The following is a 17,305-nucleotide window of genomic DNA, read 5'->3' as shown; positions in this document are numbered from 1 at the left end:
CGTCATAATTCCATTTAAGGTAGCTCTGCTGGATCTATTTATTCGGTGTCCTACAATCTACTTTCTCTTTTAGCCTTGCTTCCTAAATCAAGTTGACAACCCAGTTTATTTTTCCTTCTTTTATTTCAACAACTCCTGGTCTAGATTGGTTAGGAGGCTATAATGTAATCCGGGCACAACCTCTCCCCCTTGGAATTTGTATTTACGAGGTTTCCTCCTTTCCTGGCTGAACGTGCTGAAGCCCGGCAGAGTACCTTGTGAAGGACTTCAGCCCCCACAGTCCTCTGTGTGCGCATGCCCACTCTTCTTACAGTTGTCAAAGTGCTTTTCCAGAGCGGTCACATAATCAACCCGAAAGAAGAAATAAATACTGTTCATTTTTCAATATTATCGCTCTTTAAAAACTGGACACTTACAGGTAACTGCTGCTATGAATTCATTACTTGAAATTGGGTTGTTGCATGTAAAAGCCGATCTATTGTGTGTGGTGGGGGAGGGGAAGCAGGCATCTATTTCTCAGACTTTGCTATATATAAGCAAAAAAACCTCCAAGTCAAATTATACAGGCAGTTATTTAAGGATACTTCATATTGACTTTGTAAATTTTATCTTAATCACCAAGTTAGCTTTTTAAAAAAGATCTTATTTATTAAAAGGTGGGTCTTGACCTTGACAGTAAATTTATACAGAAAGCAAAATTTGTATTATTATAAAAGAGCATTGAAAAAAGGAGTGTTTTCTTATAACATTGAGAATTTGATGAGGTAGTAGTACTATTAATGAAAGCCATCATAAAATATTCTGAGTCTAGGTTACTTTTTGGCTTGGGGGTAAGGGGTAAAGTACAGCATTTTTTCCCATCAAGAGCATGCAGTTTAAGCTAAAGGCATTAACAAAAAGCATTGAATACAAACAGTAAGAAAAGCTATACTAAATATAATCCAATACGTATTTCAGCCATGATGATATAGCCATTGTAAAGAAAATTCTCGCTCACCAAAACACTCAAATTCCAGAAGTATAATGGTCTACTGCAGCACTGTAAGAAGGAAGTGTGAGCATCTGTGACCATCCTCTTTGACAGTGATGGAACTTTGTGCTGTCTGAGTCCGAGGTTCACTGTCCTCTGTGCTCTATTTATAATACTAATCAAAGCCATTGTTTTACATAGAGGAAACTGAGGAACATAAAAGCAATCTAAAGCAAGCTTTATTGATAGTAGCAGGCAATCGGTAATCCCTGGTGCATGTTATATTATACTGGGCTGGGCTTTTTTCCCAGGGGAGGGGAAGAGGCAGGGAGTAAGAAGGCAAGTACGGTGATTGAGAAGTGAAATGGTTCCCTAAGTCTACTATATTCTTTGTACATGAAACTTTGAAATGAAAGATGTGATCTGTTAAGCATTTTAATGATAGTTTTAATAAAACAGAACAGTTAATCCAACTTGTCTGATATCCTTTGTGTAATAGTTGAGAGATGATACCTCCATTTTAAGAGTTGTTCAATAGTCCAAAGGCAGAGCTGTTGTGTGTATCTGAATGCCTTTTTACAAATGTCCCATGAAAGATGCTTCTCCAGTATATGATTTAATTAACTGTATTAAATATATTAATAACTTTGTTGCAATTGTATGGAGTCATCTAAAAATTATATGTTTGGTCATAGCACCTTTAACATTTCAAAATATTTGTTTTCAAGGTCTCAGCCCTGTAATATTCAGATATTTAAAGCAATTAACATATTCTGAGACAAGCTAATTCAGTGATAACTACACACATGGAAATCTTTTGGTTTTGAGTGATTACTGTTTTCATCCTTGAGTAAGAAAACAGGTTGTATGGCAGAGGTGAACATAGCTCTTCTATGTGAAGTGGAAAATACCATACACTCCTTATATGGCTAAATGAAGCAGTGAGGGTAATGTACTATAATTACAATGTATGAGAATTTGGGACTTTGTACTCTCTATTTTTAACAGTTGCTAGCATATGGTAATTCGGGGTCCTCAAACCATAGTCTTTCACTGTTAATACTAGTGATAAAAGAATGGATTCTAAATTTGCCAGTCTTGTGACAGAGGCAGCAGCAGGAGGATTCAAAAATGAAAATCTGGCAACCCCAGAATTATCTTGACTGTCTACTTAAATCTCAGATGCATTTTAAAGTCCCGCCCCCACTCCATCTCACAGACTCCCCCCCTTCTCCTCCCTCCCCACCTCCCTCCCTCTGACCTCAAATCCAACCAGAAGCATTTCTCCACTCTGCAGAGAATTTCTCAGGCTCCCGTTGAGACCTGAAACGCCAAGAAGCCAGGAAATCTCTTGGGCGGCAGAATTGGAGACGAGAAAATTGGAGAATAAGCAGAAAAACCACAATCCTTAGAGTAATAAGAAGCAAACACGTCTAAACGTTTCAGTAGGTTTTCTTTCTTTTCCTCTTTCTTCTTTCTTTCCTTTTCTCTCTCTCTCTTTTTCAGGTTTCATTTATACTAGGCTGGACTCGAACTAAGTATTCAAGGCTGACCTTGAATGTTTGATCCTCCTGGCTCTACCTCCAGAGTACTAGGATTACAAGCCTGCGCCACCACGCCCGGCGATTTTCCTCTTTTTAAAAACTGGATTTTCTTTTATATTAAAACGTCTCCTAACAAAATGGAGTAGCTGCCGCTACTAAGAGACCAGAGAATGATTGTGCAGCTGAGTTCTTCCAACAAATGCCTAAGATTTCCTCTCTCGTGGTTCGCTGCAGCCAAGTGAAACAATTATCCGCGGCAAGAAGGCAGTTTGCTAATCAAGAGGGCTGTCTTTTTCTTGTTTCTTTTTCTTTCTTTTTTTTAAGTGCTTCAGCTGGGGAAGGGGAAAGAGAGGGTCGTGTACCACGTCTTTTTAACCTTGCTGAAGGACGCAGCACTATTTATTGACGTATGCAAATAACTGGGGGAGGGTGGTGCTTGGGAAAAAACAGGAACCAGAATCAGTTTCTCATCGCAGGGTGAACGCTCTGAGTTCCGGTGAAGGGGAAAGAGACGTGGCGAAATTGCTGTCTTTCTGTCTTATAAGCACATCTCTCACTAATACAGAAAAGGGACCGAGACGTCAGAAAGGGTGAAGACACTCTCACAGTGTTTTTAAGAGACCTTGCTCGAGCCTTCCTACTCCCCCTCCCCCAGCCCGACCTGCTCTTCTAAATGCGAGATTATGGATTTGCATTGCAATTGGCTAGTGGCGGTGGCACTGGATTTTCGCAAGTAAAACACCCGCCCGCCTTAGTGAGGGTATTCATGATCACACTGACAATAACGCATCTCTCTTTCTTCCCGTTTCAGCTGCGCAAACCATGCAGGATGATTTACTGATGGACAAAAGCAAAACCCAGCCCCAGTCTCAGCAGCAGCAGCAGCAGCAGCAGCAGCAGCAGCAGCAGCAGCGGCAGCAGCAGCAGCAGCAGCAGCAACAGCAACAGCTCCAGCCCGAGCCCGGCGCAGCCGAAGCCCCGTCCACGCCCCTCTCCTCAGAGACCCCCAAGCCCGAAGACAGTAGCGCAGTGCCGGCCCTCAGCCCCGCCTCGGCCCCGCCAGCCCCCAACGGCCCCGACAAAATGCAGATGGAGTCGCCGCTCCTGCCGGGCTTGAGTTTCCATCAGCCCCCCTCAGCAGCCGCCGCCACCGCCGCAGGAGCCCGCGGCGCCGGGAGCGTCGCTGTCGCCGTCCTTTGGCAGCACCTGGTCCACGGGCACGACGAACGCGGTGGAGGACAGCTTCTTCCAAGGGATCACCCCGGTCAACGGGACCATGCTCTTCCAAAACTTCCCGCACCACGTCAACCCGGTCTTCGGAGGCACCTTCTCCCCACAGATCGGCCTGGCACAGACCCAGCACCACCAGCAGCCGCCGCCGCCCGCGCCGCAGCCGCCGCAGCCAGCGCAGCCCCCGCAGGCGCAGCCCTCGCAGCAACGCCGCTCGCCCGCCAGCCCCAGCCAGGCGCCCTATGCGCAGAGGAGCGCCGCCGCCTACGGCCACCAACCCATCATGACCAGCAAGCCGTCCTCATCCTCGGCCGCTGCGGCCGCTGCTGCCGCGGCCGCCGCCTCCTCGGCCTCGTCCAGCTGGAACACGCACCAGAGCGTGAACGCTGCCTGGAGTGCCCCGTCCAACCCGTGGGGTGGCCTACAGGCCGGCCGGGACCCTCGCCGCGCTGTTGGCGTGGGCGTGGGCGTGGGTGTAGGGGTACCCTCCCCGCTTAACCCCATCTCGCCGCTCAAAAAGCCCTTCTCCAGCAATGTGATCGCGCCACCCAAGTTCCCTCGTGCGGCCCCGCTCACCTCCAAATCCTGGATGGAGGATAACGCTTTCCGAACCGATAATGGTAACAATCTGTTGCCTTTTCAGGTAATGCCCTGTGCTCTTGCACACACCTTGCTCCCGCCTGTTTCTCCCCTCTTCCCGGGTTCTCTTAATCGATCCACCCGCCGTTATTTAGAAGGGACGGTGAATTGCAGCTCCCCTCAAACCTTCTGGTTCACTGGGACTATTCCACTCACTCTGGGTGGGGGTGGGGTGTGAGGTTGGGGGAACATTGTGACTGCTTGCGGGTAGAAAAGGGCCTTTTTCCCCTTCCAGTTCATTTCCTCCTTCACTGTGCCTGTGCTTCTTATTTTGGCCCTCTTTGATAAATGAAGCCGCAAGTGTATAAAGCCAGGTGCGGGAGTGGTCCCAGGAGGAGTAGGCTGAGATTCCTATCATTTTAAGTAGCTACACATTTTCACGTTACGCAATCCCAGGCTCAAGGTGCCGGAAAGCCATCCACGCCCAAACCACCCTGGCTTGTATACTCTTAAAGCGGTTAGCAGCCTTTGAGTGGTGCTATTTCAGATAGTTGCATATGCTCAACTAAGCTAATGCGAACACATGTGTTTATGTCTCACTAAGACGCTGGAATCACTAATAATCAGCATATTGCCCCTGCCAGGAAAATTATGAGTGTGAGATTCCAATAAACACCCTATAAGGGACTGAAGCAGAAGAGTGGAAATTCTAGGGGAAATTATTCCCATGTTACTTAAAAGAAGGATTTAGGGTTTTTCGTTTTTTCCAGGAAAGACAATAGGACACGACCTTCAGAGCCATATTGCAATGGAGTCTATTTGCTAGCTAGCACTGAAATATTTAAAGCTGCAGTGTCCTTCACCAGTTGGGTTATTTAAGAAGACAGTGCAGATCAATTACACCATTTGAAACTGGGCAAAGTGAAAGTCTTGCAACTTTAATGAAAAATGAGTCTTGTGCCTTGGTATTAAATGCCAATGCAAAATCCAGGAAGTGCTCCTGACAGAAATATTGAATGGAGAAAGTGCCCTTGTTTCTGTTGCTTTCTCACATAGTCTGAAGCCACAGCAGTAGGCAGGGTCCTGGACAGTTTGGATCAGATGGGGGTACTGAGAGTATACGTTCATTGGGAGCCTTTGCTCTCTAGTAGGCACTTAGTGGGCACCTGGGAATTGGTTTGTCCATAAGCTTTTAGGCTCTGTTGTGAGAGAAAATCTGGGCGTGGTGGTGAAAGCTTGTAGTTCAGCACCAAGGCCTGGCTATAGGATTAAGAATTCCAGCTCAGCCTGGGTTACTTATATGATCTTGTCTCAAGAAAAGAGAAGGAATCCTTTGACCCCTGCTGACAGATGATAGCCTGTCTAGCCAGATAGACAGGGAGAGTCTGGTACAGCTGGGGCCTTCCGTTTGCTAGTCTTTACTTTTCAGGTGTTCAGGGTGGGTCCTATCATGTCGAAGGAAATGGGAGCATTGAAAGCATATCTGAAGGCTAGAGTGAGAATTTTGGTTCTCGACATTCAAGGAGGTCTGTGAAACCTTTAGGTTGTGTTTAGGAGTTTTGTTGTTTGGGTTTGGGGCTCTCTCTGGGTGGAGCTCAGGCTGGTGCCCGGTCTTGCTCATGTTGAGCACACTCCCTGTGGAGCTACACTCTTAGTCCTAAGGAGAGGCTCCTTGAGCCAGCTTCTCCCGGGATTTCAAAGGGTCTTGCAGGAATGGTAGATTCCAATGTTAAGGTACAATTTTAGTTTTTCAACAGGCTCTTCCGTAGCTTGGCCTCAGAATGTGCTGTTTGCTGAGGACGACCTTGAGCTCCCAGTCCTCCTGCTTCCACCTTCCGGGTGCTAGCTTACAGACTTCTCCACCACACTCCTAGCTTATTTCTTTCCATCCTAACGCATATTTTAATAAACGGAGATGCTTTGCGATGGCATTCGTTCTGCAGATTGAGAAAGGTGAGTAGGACAGGAAGGAGATGCTGTAGTTGGCACTGGGAAGGAGGGCCATCTGCCTTGACAGCTCCTCGTTTTATTCTGAGGCTTCCTATCCAAACCCACATAAGAAGATTATATAGATTCATATTCAGTGTTTAAAATAATTGTGCGCTTGCAGTGTGAGAGAGCAAGTGCACTGGAGCTTACACGCCTGGTCTATATGTGGAGGTCAGAGAACCTCGCGGAGTCCATTCTCTCCTTCACCTTTATGTGGATTCTGGGATTAAACCGATTGACAGGTTTTCAGTCTCCCATAAATTCTTTCTTTTTTTTTTTTCCTTTAAGTTATTTCTTTTTTTTTTTCCTCATGGTTTATTATTATTTTTTTTTAATATTTAAAAATTTCCATCTCCTTCCCTCCTCCTCCCCCCTCCCATAAATTCTTGTCTTGAGTTCTCAGGAGTTTATTTAATCTAAATACAAACACAAACAGATAGTTATCCTCCTGGATATTGGAAGTAGTCAAGATTGCCGGGCAAAAATTATTTTTCCTTATTTAGTTTGAGACATGAGGCCTTTTTACATTGCCCAGAGTGGTACTGAACTCCTGGCTCAAGTGGTCCTTTGACCTCTGCCTCCCAGGCACATGAGATTACAGTTATGTGACGTCATATCTGGCTATTGAATATGATCAATCTTTACTAATTAGCACCTTAAAAGGGGATTGGGCCTTATGTTAGCAAATAACTTTGATCGCAGCACTCTGAAGATCTCTCAGTTCCAGGCCAGCCTGTTTGAGTTCTAGGACAACCAAGGACTGTTCTGGACAGTCCAAGGACAGATAGACCCTGGCTTGAAAAACAACAAAAGTCTTGGGTAGGGGGGTTGGAAAGAAATATAATCCAAAATTTCACCAATTGTGGAGGGGCCGGAGATATGGCTCTGGTAAAGTGCTTGTCATGACAGCATTATGGGGACTTGAATTTTGTTCTGAAGCATCTGCAAAAAAACTGGGTGTTGCCAGGTGGTGGCGGCTCACCCTTTTAATCCTAGCACTCGGGAGGCTGAGGCAGGCGGATCTCTGTGAGTTCGAGGCCAGCCTGGTATAAGAGTGAGTTACAGAACAGGCTCCAAAGCTACAGAAAATCCAAACAAACAACAAAAAACTGGGTGTTAGGACTGGAGAGATGGCTCGGCGGTTAAGAGCACTGACTGCTCTTTCAGAAGATCCAGGTTCATTTCCCAGTACCCACATGGCAGCTCACAACTGTCTGTAACTCCAAGATTTGACATCCTTACACAGATATGCATGCAGGCAAAACACGAGTGCACATAAAATAAACAAAAAACCTGGGTGTTCTGGCCCATGCCTGCAATCCTAGAGCTGGGTCTCCTAAGGCTTGCTGGTCAGTGAGCTGCAGGTTCAGTGAGAGGGCCTGTCTCAGACACTAGTGTGATCCATAGACATTGACCTCTGGTGTCTGCATGTATGTGTGTGTGTGTGCGCGCACACACGCATATTCCCCTCCCCAGTCCCTGATACTGAGTAGTAGTATGTGAGAATTGCCAGTATTTCTCAACAAACCATTGTGCTGCTAGTAAGAGCAAAATGCCTACTGAATGGGCAAAAAATGATCATTTGACTAAAATTAAACTATTTTGACCTCAAGAGAAATTTTATTTACTCTGTCTCATTTCTACTTCTTATTTAAAATGGTTCTTTAAGGTTTTTATTTAATTTTTAGTTATATGTATGTGTCTGGTACCTGCCAAAGCTAGAAGAGGGCATTCTGATTCCCTAAAGCTAGACTTCTGCTCAGTAGCTTGTGGTGAAATCTTGTTTGTATTCTAACAAAGCTTGCTTGAAGATCAGAGGGCAGGGCTAGTTACTAGTTAGCCATAGAGATGCACCAGTAACCTTCAGATGTGGGTGCTGGGAATTGAACCTGGGTCCTCAAAGAGTAGTAAGTGCTCTTACCTGCTGCCCTTCTCCAGCTGGACCTTTAGAGTTTTGAAGTAACATTGTCTTGAGAGTAGTTGGACTGAGTGGTGCACACCTGTATGCTGTCAAGAGGTTGAGGCAGGAAGATGCCTTGGCCAACATTGTGAAAAATCTGGTTTGTTTTTGGGACAGGGTCTCTCTACATTGATATTCCGACTGTCCTGGAATTCACTATGTAGCCTAGGCTGGTCTTGAACTCATAGAGGTCTGCCTGCGTCTGTCTCCTGTGCCCCAGTGCTGGGCTTACAGGTTCTGTACCCACATGCCTGGCAAAAACACTTTCTTTCTTTCTTTCTTTCTTTCTTTCTTTCTTTCTTTCTTTCTTCTTTTCTTCTTCTTGCGTCTTCTTCATTCTTCTTCTTCTTCTTCTCTTCTCCTCTCCTCCTCCTCCTCCTCTCCTCCTCCTCCCTCCTCCTCCTCTTCTCTTCCTTCTTCATTATTATTATTATTATTATTATTATTATTATTATGCCTTTTTAAGAAAGGGTTTCTCTGTGTAGCTCTGGCTGTTCCTGGAATTTACTTTGTAGGCTGGCCCTTGAACTCAGAAATCCGTCTGTGTCACCCAAAGACTGAGGTTTAAAGGCATCCCCCACCCACTGTCTGGCAAAATCCTGGAGTAACAGATGGTTGAGTCATCCTGTGGGTGCTGGAAATTGAACCCAAGTCTTTTGGAATAGCAACCAGTGCTCTTAACCACTGAGCCACTTCTCTAACCCTATGTCAAATGTTTACAAATCAAGGTATCAATGAACAAAATTTTCATGTTTGTGTATTTATTTAAATCATTTTTTTCTAGGGGACTGGATATATTTTGTTTCTTTAAATTGAGAAGGTTTTCTTTGTGTTTTGTTTTTTGTGGCAGGGTTTTACTATGTGGCCTTGGCTGGCCTGGAGCTCACAAAGGTCACCTGATCTCTTTGCCTTCCAAATGCAGAAGTTAAAGGAGGGCCTGGATTTTTGAGTTGTTGTTATTTGGAGATAGTCTCACCTGATTAACCAGGGTTGGCCTGGAAGTTGCTATTTTCCTGCTTCCTTAGGGTTTAGATTACAGGCTGCATCTCCATACCTGGCCTAAATTGAGAAGTTTATTTCATAAAATACCTATTTTTTTTAAGATTTTATTTTTAATTGTGTGTGTGTGTGTGTGTGTGTGTGTGTACATGTACAAGAACAGTACAGTTGGTGTCCACAGGGGCCAGATGCTGCTGCTGGATCCGCTGGAATTGTAGTTGCAGGTATCTGTGAGTTGCCCCACTCCTAGCTGCAAGAAATAAAACTCAGGTCCTCTGCAAGAACAGTATATGCTCTTAACCCCTTGACACTATTTTTCAGTTCTTAATTATTACTTTTTTTTTGAAATAGAGATGGATTCTGTAATCCAGGCTATCCTAAATTCTGCTTTATAGCTCAGGTTGGCCTTAAATTCAGAGATTCTTTGCCTCAGCCTCTAGAGTGTTTGGGTTATAAAATATGAACCACCAAGTAAGGCTCTTTAATTTTTGTTTTTTGTTTTTGGGTTTTTAGTTGTTATTATTGTTGTTTTTGTTTTTCGAGACAGGGTTTCACTGTGGTTTTAGAGCCTGTCCTGGAACTAGCTCTTGTAGACCAGGCTGGTCTCGAACTCAGAGATCTGCCTGCCTCTGCCTCCCGAGTGCTGGGATTAAAGGCGTGTGCTACCACCACCCACCTCCAACAATATTTTTTATGTGTCCTTTTGTTTTTGTTGTATATTTCTGAGATAGGGTCTCTTATAGTTCAGGCTGGCCCCAGACTTGCTTTTATAGCCTGGGCTGCCTAGGACACTTCTGTCTCAGCCTCAAGCACTTCTGACAAGCAAGAAAAGTTCATTTTTGTTTGCAGTGCTACATCACTTTGTCATTTCCCACTGTCACAGTAACCTTATGTGGTTTATTTTGTAAAAGCAATCACTGCTTTCAGTATGGCTTTCTAAACCACATAAGCTTTCTTATTCCAATAAACTTGATTGGTTTTCTTGCCTTGAGGTGGCTACTTCTTTAGGGATTACTTGTATCTAAAAGCTGTTTCATTTCTGTAAATAAGCGAGGTCCTGAGAGGTGAGTGGCATCACTGGGGTTGTAGAACTCGAGCCAGTTTTACTGCTACTTTCTGTGGCTTCCTGTGGTGCTGGTGCTGTTAGAATTTGTTTAACTTCAGTTCTCTTTGGTCTCCAAAGGGATTTGGTGATAGAACTGTTTACTAAGGCTTCAATGTTACTTTGTGTGTATGTATGTGTATGACTGTACTTTGTGTATCAGGTGTGTATGGATTTGGAGTCCAGAGGTCAGTTTCTGGTGTCATTGTTTGCTAGTCATATTATTTTTTGAAACAAGGTCTTATTGAACATGACACTTACTGTTTCTGCTAGACTGACTGGCCAGCGAGCACACAGGATATGCCTTTTCTCTCTCCATCCGCAGTGCTGGGATTACAGGCAGGTACCGCCACGCCCAGTTTTTATGTAGGTATTGAACTCCTAATGCTCCTCTCTCCATGCCCCGAGTTCTGGGGTTACAGGTGTGTACCACCGCTCCCAGGTTTTTGGAGTGTGTAGAAGTTGGAGATGAACTAGGTCTTGTCATCCACTTCAGTCTGGTTTCCAACTTAAGACTCCCCTGCTTCAGCCTCGGTCATAGACAGCCATAACCACTAATGGCTTTATTGACGTTCTCTATTAGGTTGGCGAATCTTTATCAGCAGAGCTTAAGAACAGGGGGACCTTCCAGGGAGGGAACTGCTCAGGTGCCACTCTGCTGCATTATGAAACAGGAGAGCCTATGTACTTGAAAGAACTAGAAAAGAGGTTATTCTGGCCGAGTGGTGATGGCACGTGCCTTTAATCTCAGCGCTTGGGAGGCAGAGGCAGGTGGATCTCTGTGAGTTTGAAGCTAAGCCTGGTCTACATAGCTAGTTCCAGGACAGCCTTCAAAGGTGCACAAAAACCCTGTCTCGATAAGCCAGAAAAGGAAAAGAGGTATTCTGTCCGTGTGGTAAATTTAGGCTTAAGCAACATTGTTGTCCACGAAAGTTTAGAAGGGACTTTTGGAGGCCACTCAATCTCTGATGTCTCTGTAGGACATCAGGTTTCTAGTATGTGACTTGCCCAAATTCAGGTGGGTAGTTTATGTTAATGGTAGGGTTTGGACTCAACTCTGCTTTACAATTTGGGGGAAATTATGTGAATATTTCATTTATAAAGTGAAAATGATAATACTTTACTTTGATTTGGGTTACAGTAATTGTTATTGTAATGATAGCCAGAATCTCTGTGAGAACATACACAGTACAATATGGCCACTCTTTTCAGTCAGTGCCATCTATTGAATAGTCCAAAATATTGTGTAATGTTATTTATTTTTCTTTTCTGTTTGCTTAGAATTGTGTTTTTTTTTAAATTTTTATTTATTATTTGTTTTATGTATATGAGTGTTTTGCCTGGATGTATATCTGTGTATCATGTGTGTGAAATGCCAGAGGAGGCCAGAAAAGGGTCTCAGATCCTCTGGAATTGGAGTTACAGGTGGTTGTGAGTCACCGTGTGGGTGCTGGGAATTCAGCCAGTACTGAGGGTCTTTAAAACTTTATAGAAGCGGAAGAAGGAAATGGCAGTGGTGACACACACATGACCACATAATCAATAGTCACCAGGGCTATCCCTATTAATTTATATAATTATGGGGAAAAATTCAATTTATTTCTTCTTGTCTCATTCCAATTTAGATATGATTATAGAAAATTGTGTCTTCTCTGGTTTGTGTCTGGTTAAATGTCAGTGTTACCAGGAAGAAATTTCTTACATACGTTGTGGAAATAAAAGTACTAAAGGGCTAGGGATGTAACTGATATAAGTATGTATGCCTTGCATGCATGAGGCCTGGTTTTACCAGTATCCTCCCCACCCCATAAAAAGTTTAAAAATAAGCTGGGCATGGTAGCACATGCCTTTAGTCCCAGCACTTGGGAGCAGAGGCAGGCAGATCTCTGCAAATTTGAGGCCAGTCTGGTCTACAAAGTGGGTTCCAGGACAGCCAAGGTTATATAGAGAAGCCCTGTCTTAGGAAAAAAACAAATTAAAAATAAATATGCCAACTCAGAATTTTTTTTTTTCAAAACAAGGTTTCTCTGTGGATTTGGAGTCCATTCTGGCACTCGCTCTGTAGATCTGGCTGGCCTCCAACTCACAGAGATCTGCCTGCCTCTTTCTCCCAACTGCTGAATTAAAGGCGTGCACCACCACTGCCTGGCTTTCAACTCAGAATTTTTTTAAATAATGAACATTTGTGGTTTTATTTTCTTTTATCAACAACAATAAACCAAAAATCAAACAAATGGGGTTGAGAGGGTGGCTCTTACTGAGGATCAGCGTTGGGTCACCAGCACCCATGTCAGATGACACCAAACCACCTATAGCTCCTGCTCCAGGGGGTCTGACACCTTTGCCCTCTGTTGGCACCAGCAGTTATGTGCACAAACCTACCCACAGATACAAATGCATACACATAATTAAAAAGACCCTATCTTAAAAACTAAACCCAAACAAAAAGCTCCCAAATATCTATCCCACAAATTAACCATCTTTTCAGGAAGCAATGTGAATTGTCTAGTTTATATTTGTCTTAAAATAAGGGTAGAATGAAAAATACTTAAAAGTGAAGGTTCTCCTCTAGTTGATTTCTTTGTGTTGAGACAGGTAATACAGTCTCATGAAGCCCAAGGTGACCTGGAAATTCTCTTCCTCTTGCCTCCATCACCAAATGATAAGATCGTAGGTGTGGTCCACTGCGCCTGGTTTTCTACTAGTTATTCTTAACTGCTGCTGCAATGTAGAACTACAGAAGACCTAACCAACCCGAGACTGTTTCAGAACCCATTATTACATAGTTGACAGTAAAGGCTCATTATCTATATTGTATTGGAAAGGGGCTGGGAGATGACATAGTCAGTACAGTGCTGACCACTCAAGAATGTGTACCCAAGTTCAGTGTCCAGCACTTGATGAAAAAGCCAGGTATGACTTTAACCTCCATATATATGCAGACTTACCCTCACACAGGAATACACACATACACACACACATACACACCATCAAACTCTTCATCATCATACAAAAAAGAAGGGTTGGACTAGGAAATACTAGACTTTCTATGCCACTGAAACATTCAGAATTTAAATTGTATACACCATAATTGCATGTTGAAGCTTTGTATAAACTCTACAACTTTGCAATGAGTTAGTGTAACAATGTGGTCTCTTAGACACAATGTTTAAAATGTCTGCCATTGATGCAGTGTTCTACTTTGTATCCTTTCCTTTTGGCAGTTTGGAATGAGGAAGACACTGATTGACCCTTGACACAGTCATTGGTGATCAGGGTCAAGTCACTCATCCAGTGACTATTTTTCTATATCTCTGTAAAAGTGGAGAGAGACTGTAGTCTGGTTTGCTTTAGGAGAATATGGCAGAGTTATAAAGATTAGATACTAGTAGCTATTGTAAGAGTACTCTTACGCCTCTTGGATATATGCTTAACTACTGAAATTGTAGTCAGAATTCAAGCTTAATAAGAGAAAGGTTGTTGCTGTTGCATAGTTTAGAGTAATACTTTGATACCAAGAAGTGGAGAATTAAAAATGAATCTAGCACGTTCTTTGTATATTATGGCCACTGTTTTTTGTTCGTTTGTTTTTGTTTTTTGGGACAACACTTAATATAGGTTGGGCTGACCTGAATCTCACTATGTAGCCTAGCTTCTAGCAATCTCCCTTAGCTTCAGGCCTCACCTGCAATGTCTGTGTATGTGCGCACACTTGAACATAACATACATGCTACAGAAACCCTTTCCAACTGGGTGCAGTTACATCCCCAGTCCAGTGTCTGTGTATTTCAGAAATCTAGTCACGGTTCTGAAGGTTAGGGAGTATAGACTTAGTCACAAAAATGAGATGTGCAACAACTTGCCAATGGGTGTGTAAGAGTTTTTCTTGCTCTGAACATTTTAATTGGCAATGAGGGAAATACACTCTGTAAGATGATTTTTTCTGACTTGCCTGCCAGCTTCCATATAACTACATGGAGACTTCTTATTAATTATGAAAGTTCAGTGATAGCTTGGGCTTGTTATTAACTAGTGCTAACCCTTTTCTATTCATCTACCTGTTGCCATCATCTACCTGTTGCCACATGACATGGGTTTTGCCTTTTTTTCTTGCATGTCTGTTCTCTCTTGGCCACTGGTGACTTTGCCTTCTTCCCAGCATCCTGTGTGCTTGAAAATCCTGCCTAACTATTGGCCATTCAGCTTTTTATTAACCCAATAAGAATGATACATCTTCACAGTATACTAAAAGATTATTCCACATTTTTCCCTTTTGTCTAAATAAAAAGGAAAGGGTTTAACTCTAGCACAGTAAAGCTATATATAATAAGAACAATTATCAGGTAAGAATTCACAATGTTTAGTCCATTTGTATTTGGCAATTTTGAAGAAAATATTTTTCTGATGAGTTCAAATCTCTATACCTAATTTACCTTCTATCATAACTAAGGAAAACTGTAATTATGACTATCTAGCTTCAACTCTATCAAAGAACCAAGGAGAATAAAATGGTACTTGACTAAGCAAGAAGTGTAGAGCAAGCAACTTCAAAACTAAAAGAAACCACAGAGACAGCTGGCTGCCTGAACAGTCACCCAAGGATCCTCTGCAGTGTTGGGGGCATCCATCTTCAGACTACAGGCCTAGAATATATGACTGACTTTTCTGTGAAATACGAATTTTTGGAGGATTGTCTTATGCTATCTTGGCTAAGTTCAGTAGTCAACTTTTCTTTTGTTCTGCTGGCCAGTTTGGACAGCATACTATCAGCAGTTGAGGCAAGGGCAGTGTCTTGCCCAAATGGCTAGCTTTTGCCATTAAGAAAGCAAACTCTATATGGAGGTTTTTTTAATGGCCATCATGCTATTTTGAGGTAAATTGGTGTTGCCAGGAGCAGATGTATTTCACTGACATGAAAAGCATTATATTATTAAAAAATTTTAAATGCCATGTTCTGTAGATCTTTGAAGTGTTTGAAAATCAGCTATCTAAATTACATCTCTGTATGACCTTGAAAACATACCTAACATGACTATAAGTTTGATAGTTATAGATGACTGCTAACATATATTTATTGGCAGTGGTGGCACACTCCTTTAAGCCCAGCACTTGGGAAGCAGAAGCAGATGGATCTCTGTGAGTTTGAGGCCATCCTGGTCTACAGAGAAAGTTCCAGGACTGGCTTCATAGCAACTGAGAAACCCTGTCTTAACCCCCGTCTCCCCCCCCCCCCCCAAAAAAAAGAAAAAAGAAAGTAAGACATGCAAAAGGAGGAAGACCATGGCGTGGCAATGAGGCAAAACAAGAGAGAGAGAGAGACGCTTCTTTCAGAGAAGCTTAAGGGAATGTAAACAAGAATAGAAACAAATACAGTATTAAAAAACACCTTAATTTTGTATCAGTATATAAAAATCCATACCAATGTAAAATATTTGAAACTAGTAGCTGTTTATTTTTTTAGTTTGAAAGTAGATACAATAATCTACCCTTTCATTTTATCATTTTTATATCCCCCCTTTTCAGAATGAGATCTCTGAATCTAACCTCCTTTGTTTAGCCTTTTTTTTTTTGTTGTTTTTTGTTTTTTTTGTTTTTCGAGACAGGGTTTCTCTGTGGCTTTGGAGCCTGTCCTGCAACTAGCTCTTGTAGACCAGGCTGGTCTCAAACTCACAGAGATCCGCCTGCCTCTGCCTCCCGAGTGCTGGGATTAAAGGCGTGCGCCACCACCGCCCAGCTTGTTTAGCCTTTTTAAAAATCATTACCAACAACAACTTATAACCAACCCCCTTAAACATTAACAAATATCTATAAGTCACTGACTAGCCAAAACCCACCTATCCCATCTCTTGGGAATGTGGGTGTTGTGTACTCTAGACTGCTTTCTGTTGTCTGAGGGCACTAGTATCTTTGTGGGAACCCTGAGAAAATTAGTATAATAGTTGAGTCCTAGATAGAATAGTCTGTGAGGCTGGACCATCTCAGCTAGCAATCTTGAAGCTCTTTTGGAAGCAGAACTCTGAGGAAACTGCAATAGAGGCATTCATAGATGCTGGATCACCTGGACCATCTGTTTTTATTGGTGTCTGGTTCCCTTGCTCTGAAAACACATGCATTTTCAAAGGTAACATCTATATTAACACAAGTGTGGACTGGACTGTGCATTGTACACAAGCCAGCCAAAGATGATTTTTTTTGTTTTATGTTTGAGCAGCTAAAATATGTGTCACCTTTCTTATAGTTATTTTAGGTTTATTTCTTTCTGTTTGTAGCCAGGATTTTCAGGGGAGTCTTCCTAGGGGAAATCTCTATTAATCTGGAAGGAATCCATAACCTTTTGTTTCCTATGGAAAAAAACATAACCTCTCCCCCAACTCAACACATTGTTTGACTCCATTTTGAAGTTAAGATGCTGTAGGAAGTCCTACAGCCTTTAAGTTACCCACCCACTTGCGCATGGCCTCTTATACTATAAACTCCAATGTAAAGCGCACGGTTGCTCTCTTTTCTGGCTGCTGGATTCGTTGTTGTTCCCTGTTCGAGCAGAGGACTGTGATTTGTGCGTCTACCCCTGAATAAATAGCCCTTTATTATACTCAATTCTGAGCTAGTGTGGGATTTCTTTTTAGGCTCCGTCTTCTTCTGGAATCCAACGTGGGTGAATAAATCCATGTAAAACCTGAAAAATCCTGGAAAGGAATTCAAGACACTAAAAAACAAAGTTTAGCTGCATTTTTTTTTTTTAAAGATGGGCTCTGCTTGCTGGCAGCAGGCTGCAGCTTCTTTAAGAAGCTGGCAATGCTGCTGCAGTGCAGACTCCAGCTGTGGAGCATTTGAATGCATTTGTGGGCCCGCTTGTGTGTCCACTCAGGGTCAGGGGAAAGTAGCTGAGACCATGCCCACGGCTCAGTACTCCCTGCCTGGGCAGGCAGTGG

The 17,305-nt window shown here is 43.0% G+C and overlaps 1 protein-coding gene across 1 annotated transcript in view; it reads left to right on the top strand.

Moving 5' to 3' along the window:
• The first annotated feature begins 288 nt into the window (after positions 1 to 288).
• Cpeb3 (cytoplasmic polyadenylation element binding protein 3) overlaps positions 289 to 17,305 on the top strand; it is a 152,442-nt gene continuing 135,425 nt past the window's right edge. The window contains 3 exon segments of the mRNA XM_038340024.2: positions 289 to 418; positions 3,326 to 3,651; positions 3,653 to 4,387. Of these exon segments, the coding sequence (XP_038195952.1) occupies positions 295 to 418; positions 3,326 to 3,651; positions 3,653 to 4,387 (1,185 nt within the window). The 5' untranslated portion in view covers positions 289 to 294.

The sequence above is a fragment of the Arvicola amphibius genome, chromosome 1 (assembly GCF_903992535.2).
Source record: "Arvicola amphibius chromosome 1, mArvAmp1.2, whole genome shotgun sequence".
NCBI classification, from domain to species: domain Eukaryota; kingdom Metazoa; phylum Chordata; class Mammalia; order Rodentia; family Cricetidae; genus Arvicola; species Arvicola amphibius.
Note: the sequence above shows the minus strand (reverse complement) of the source record. Positions and strands in the feature narration are given on the sequence as shown.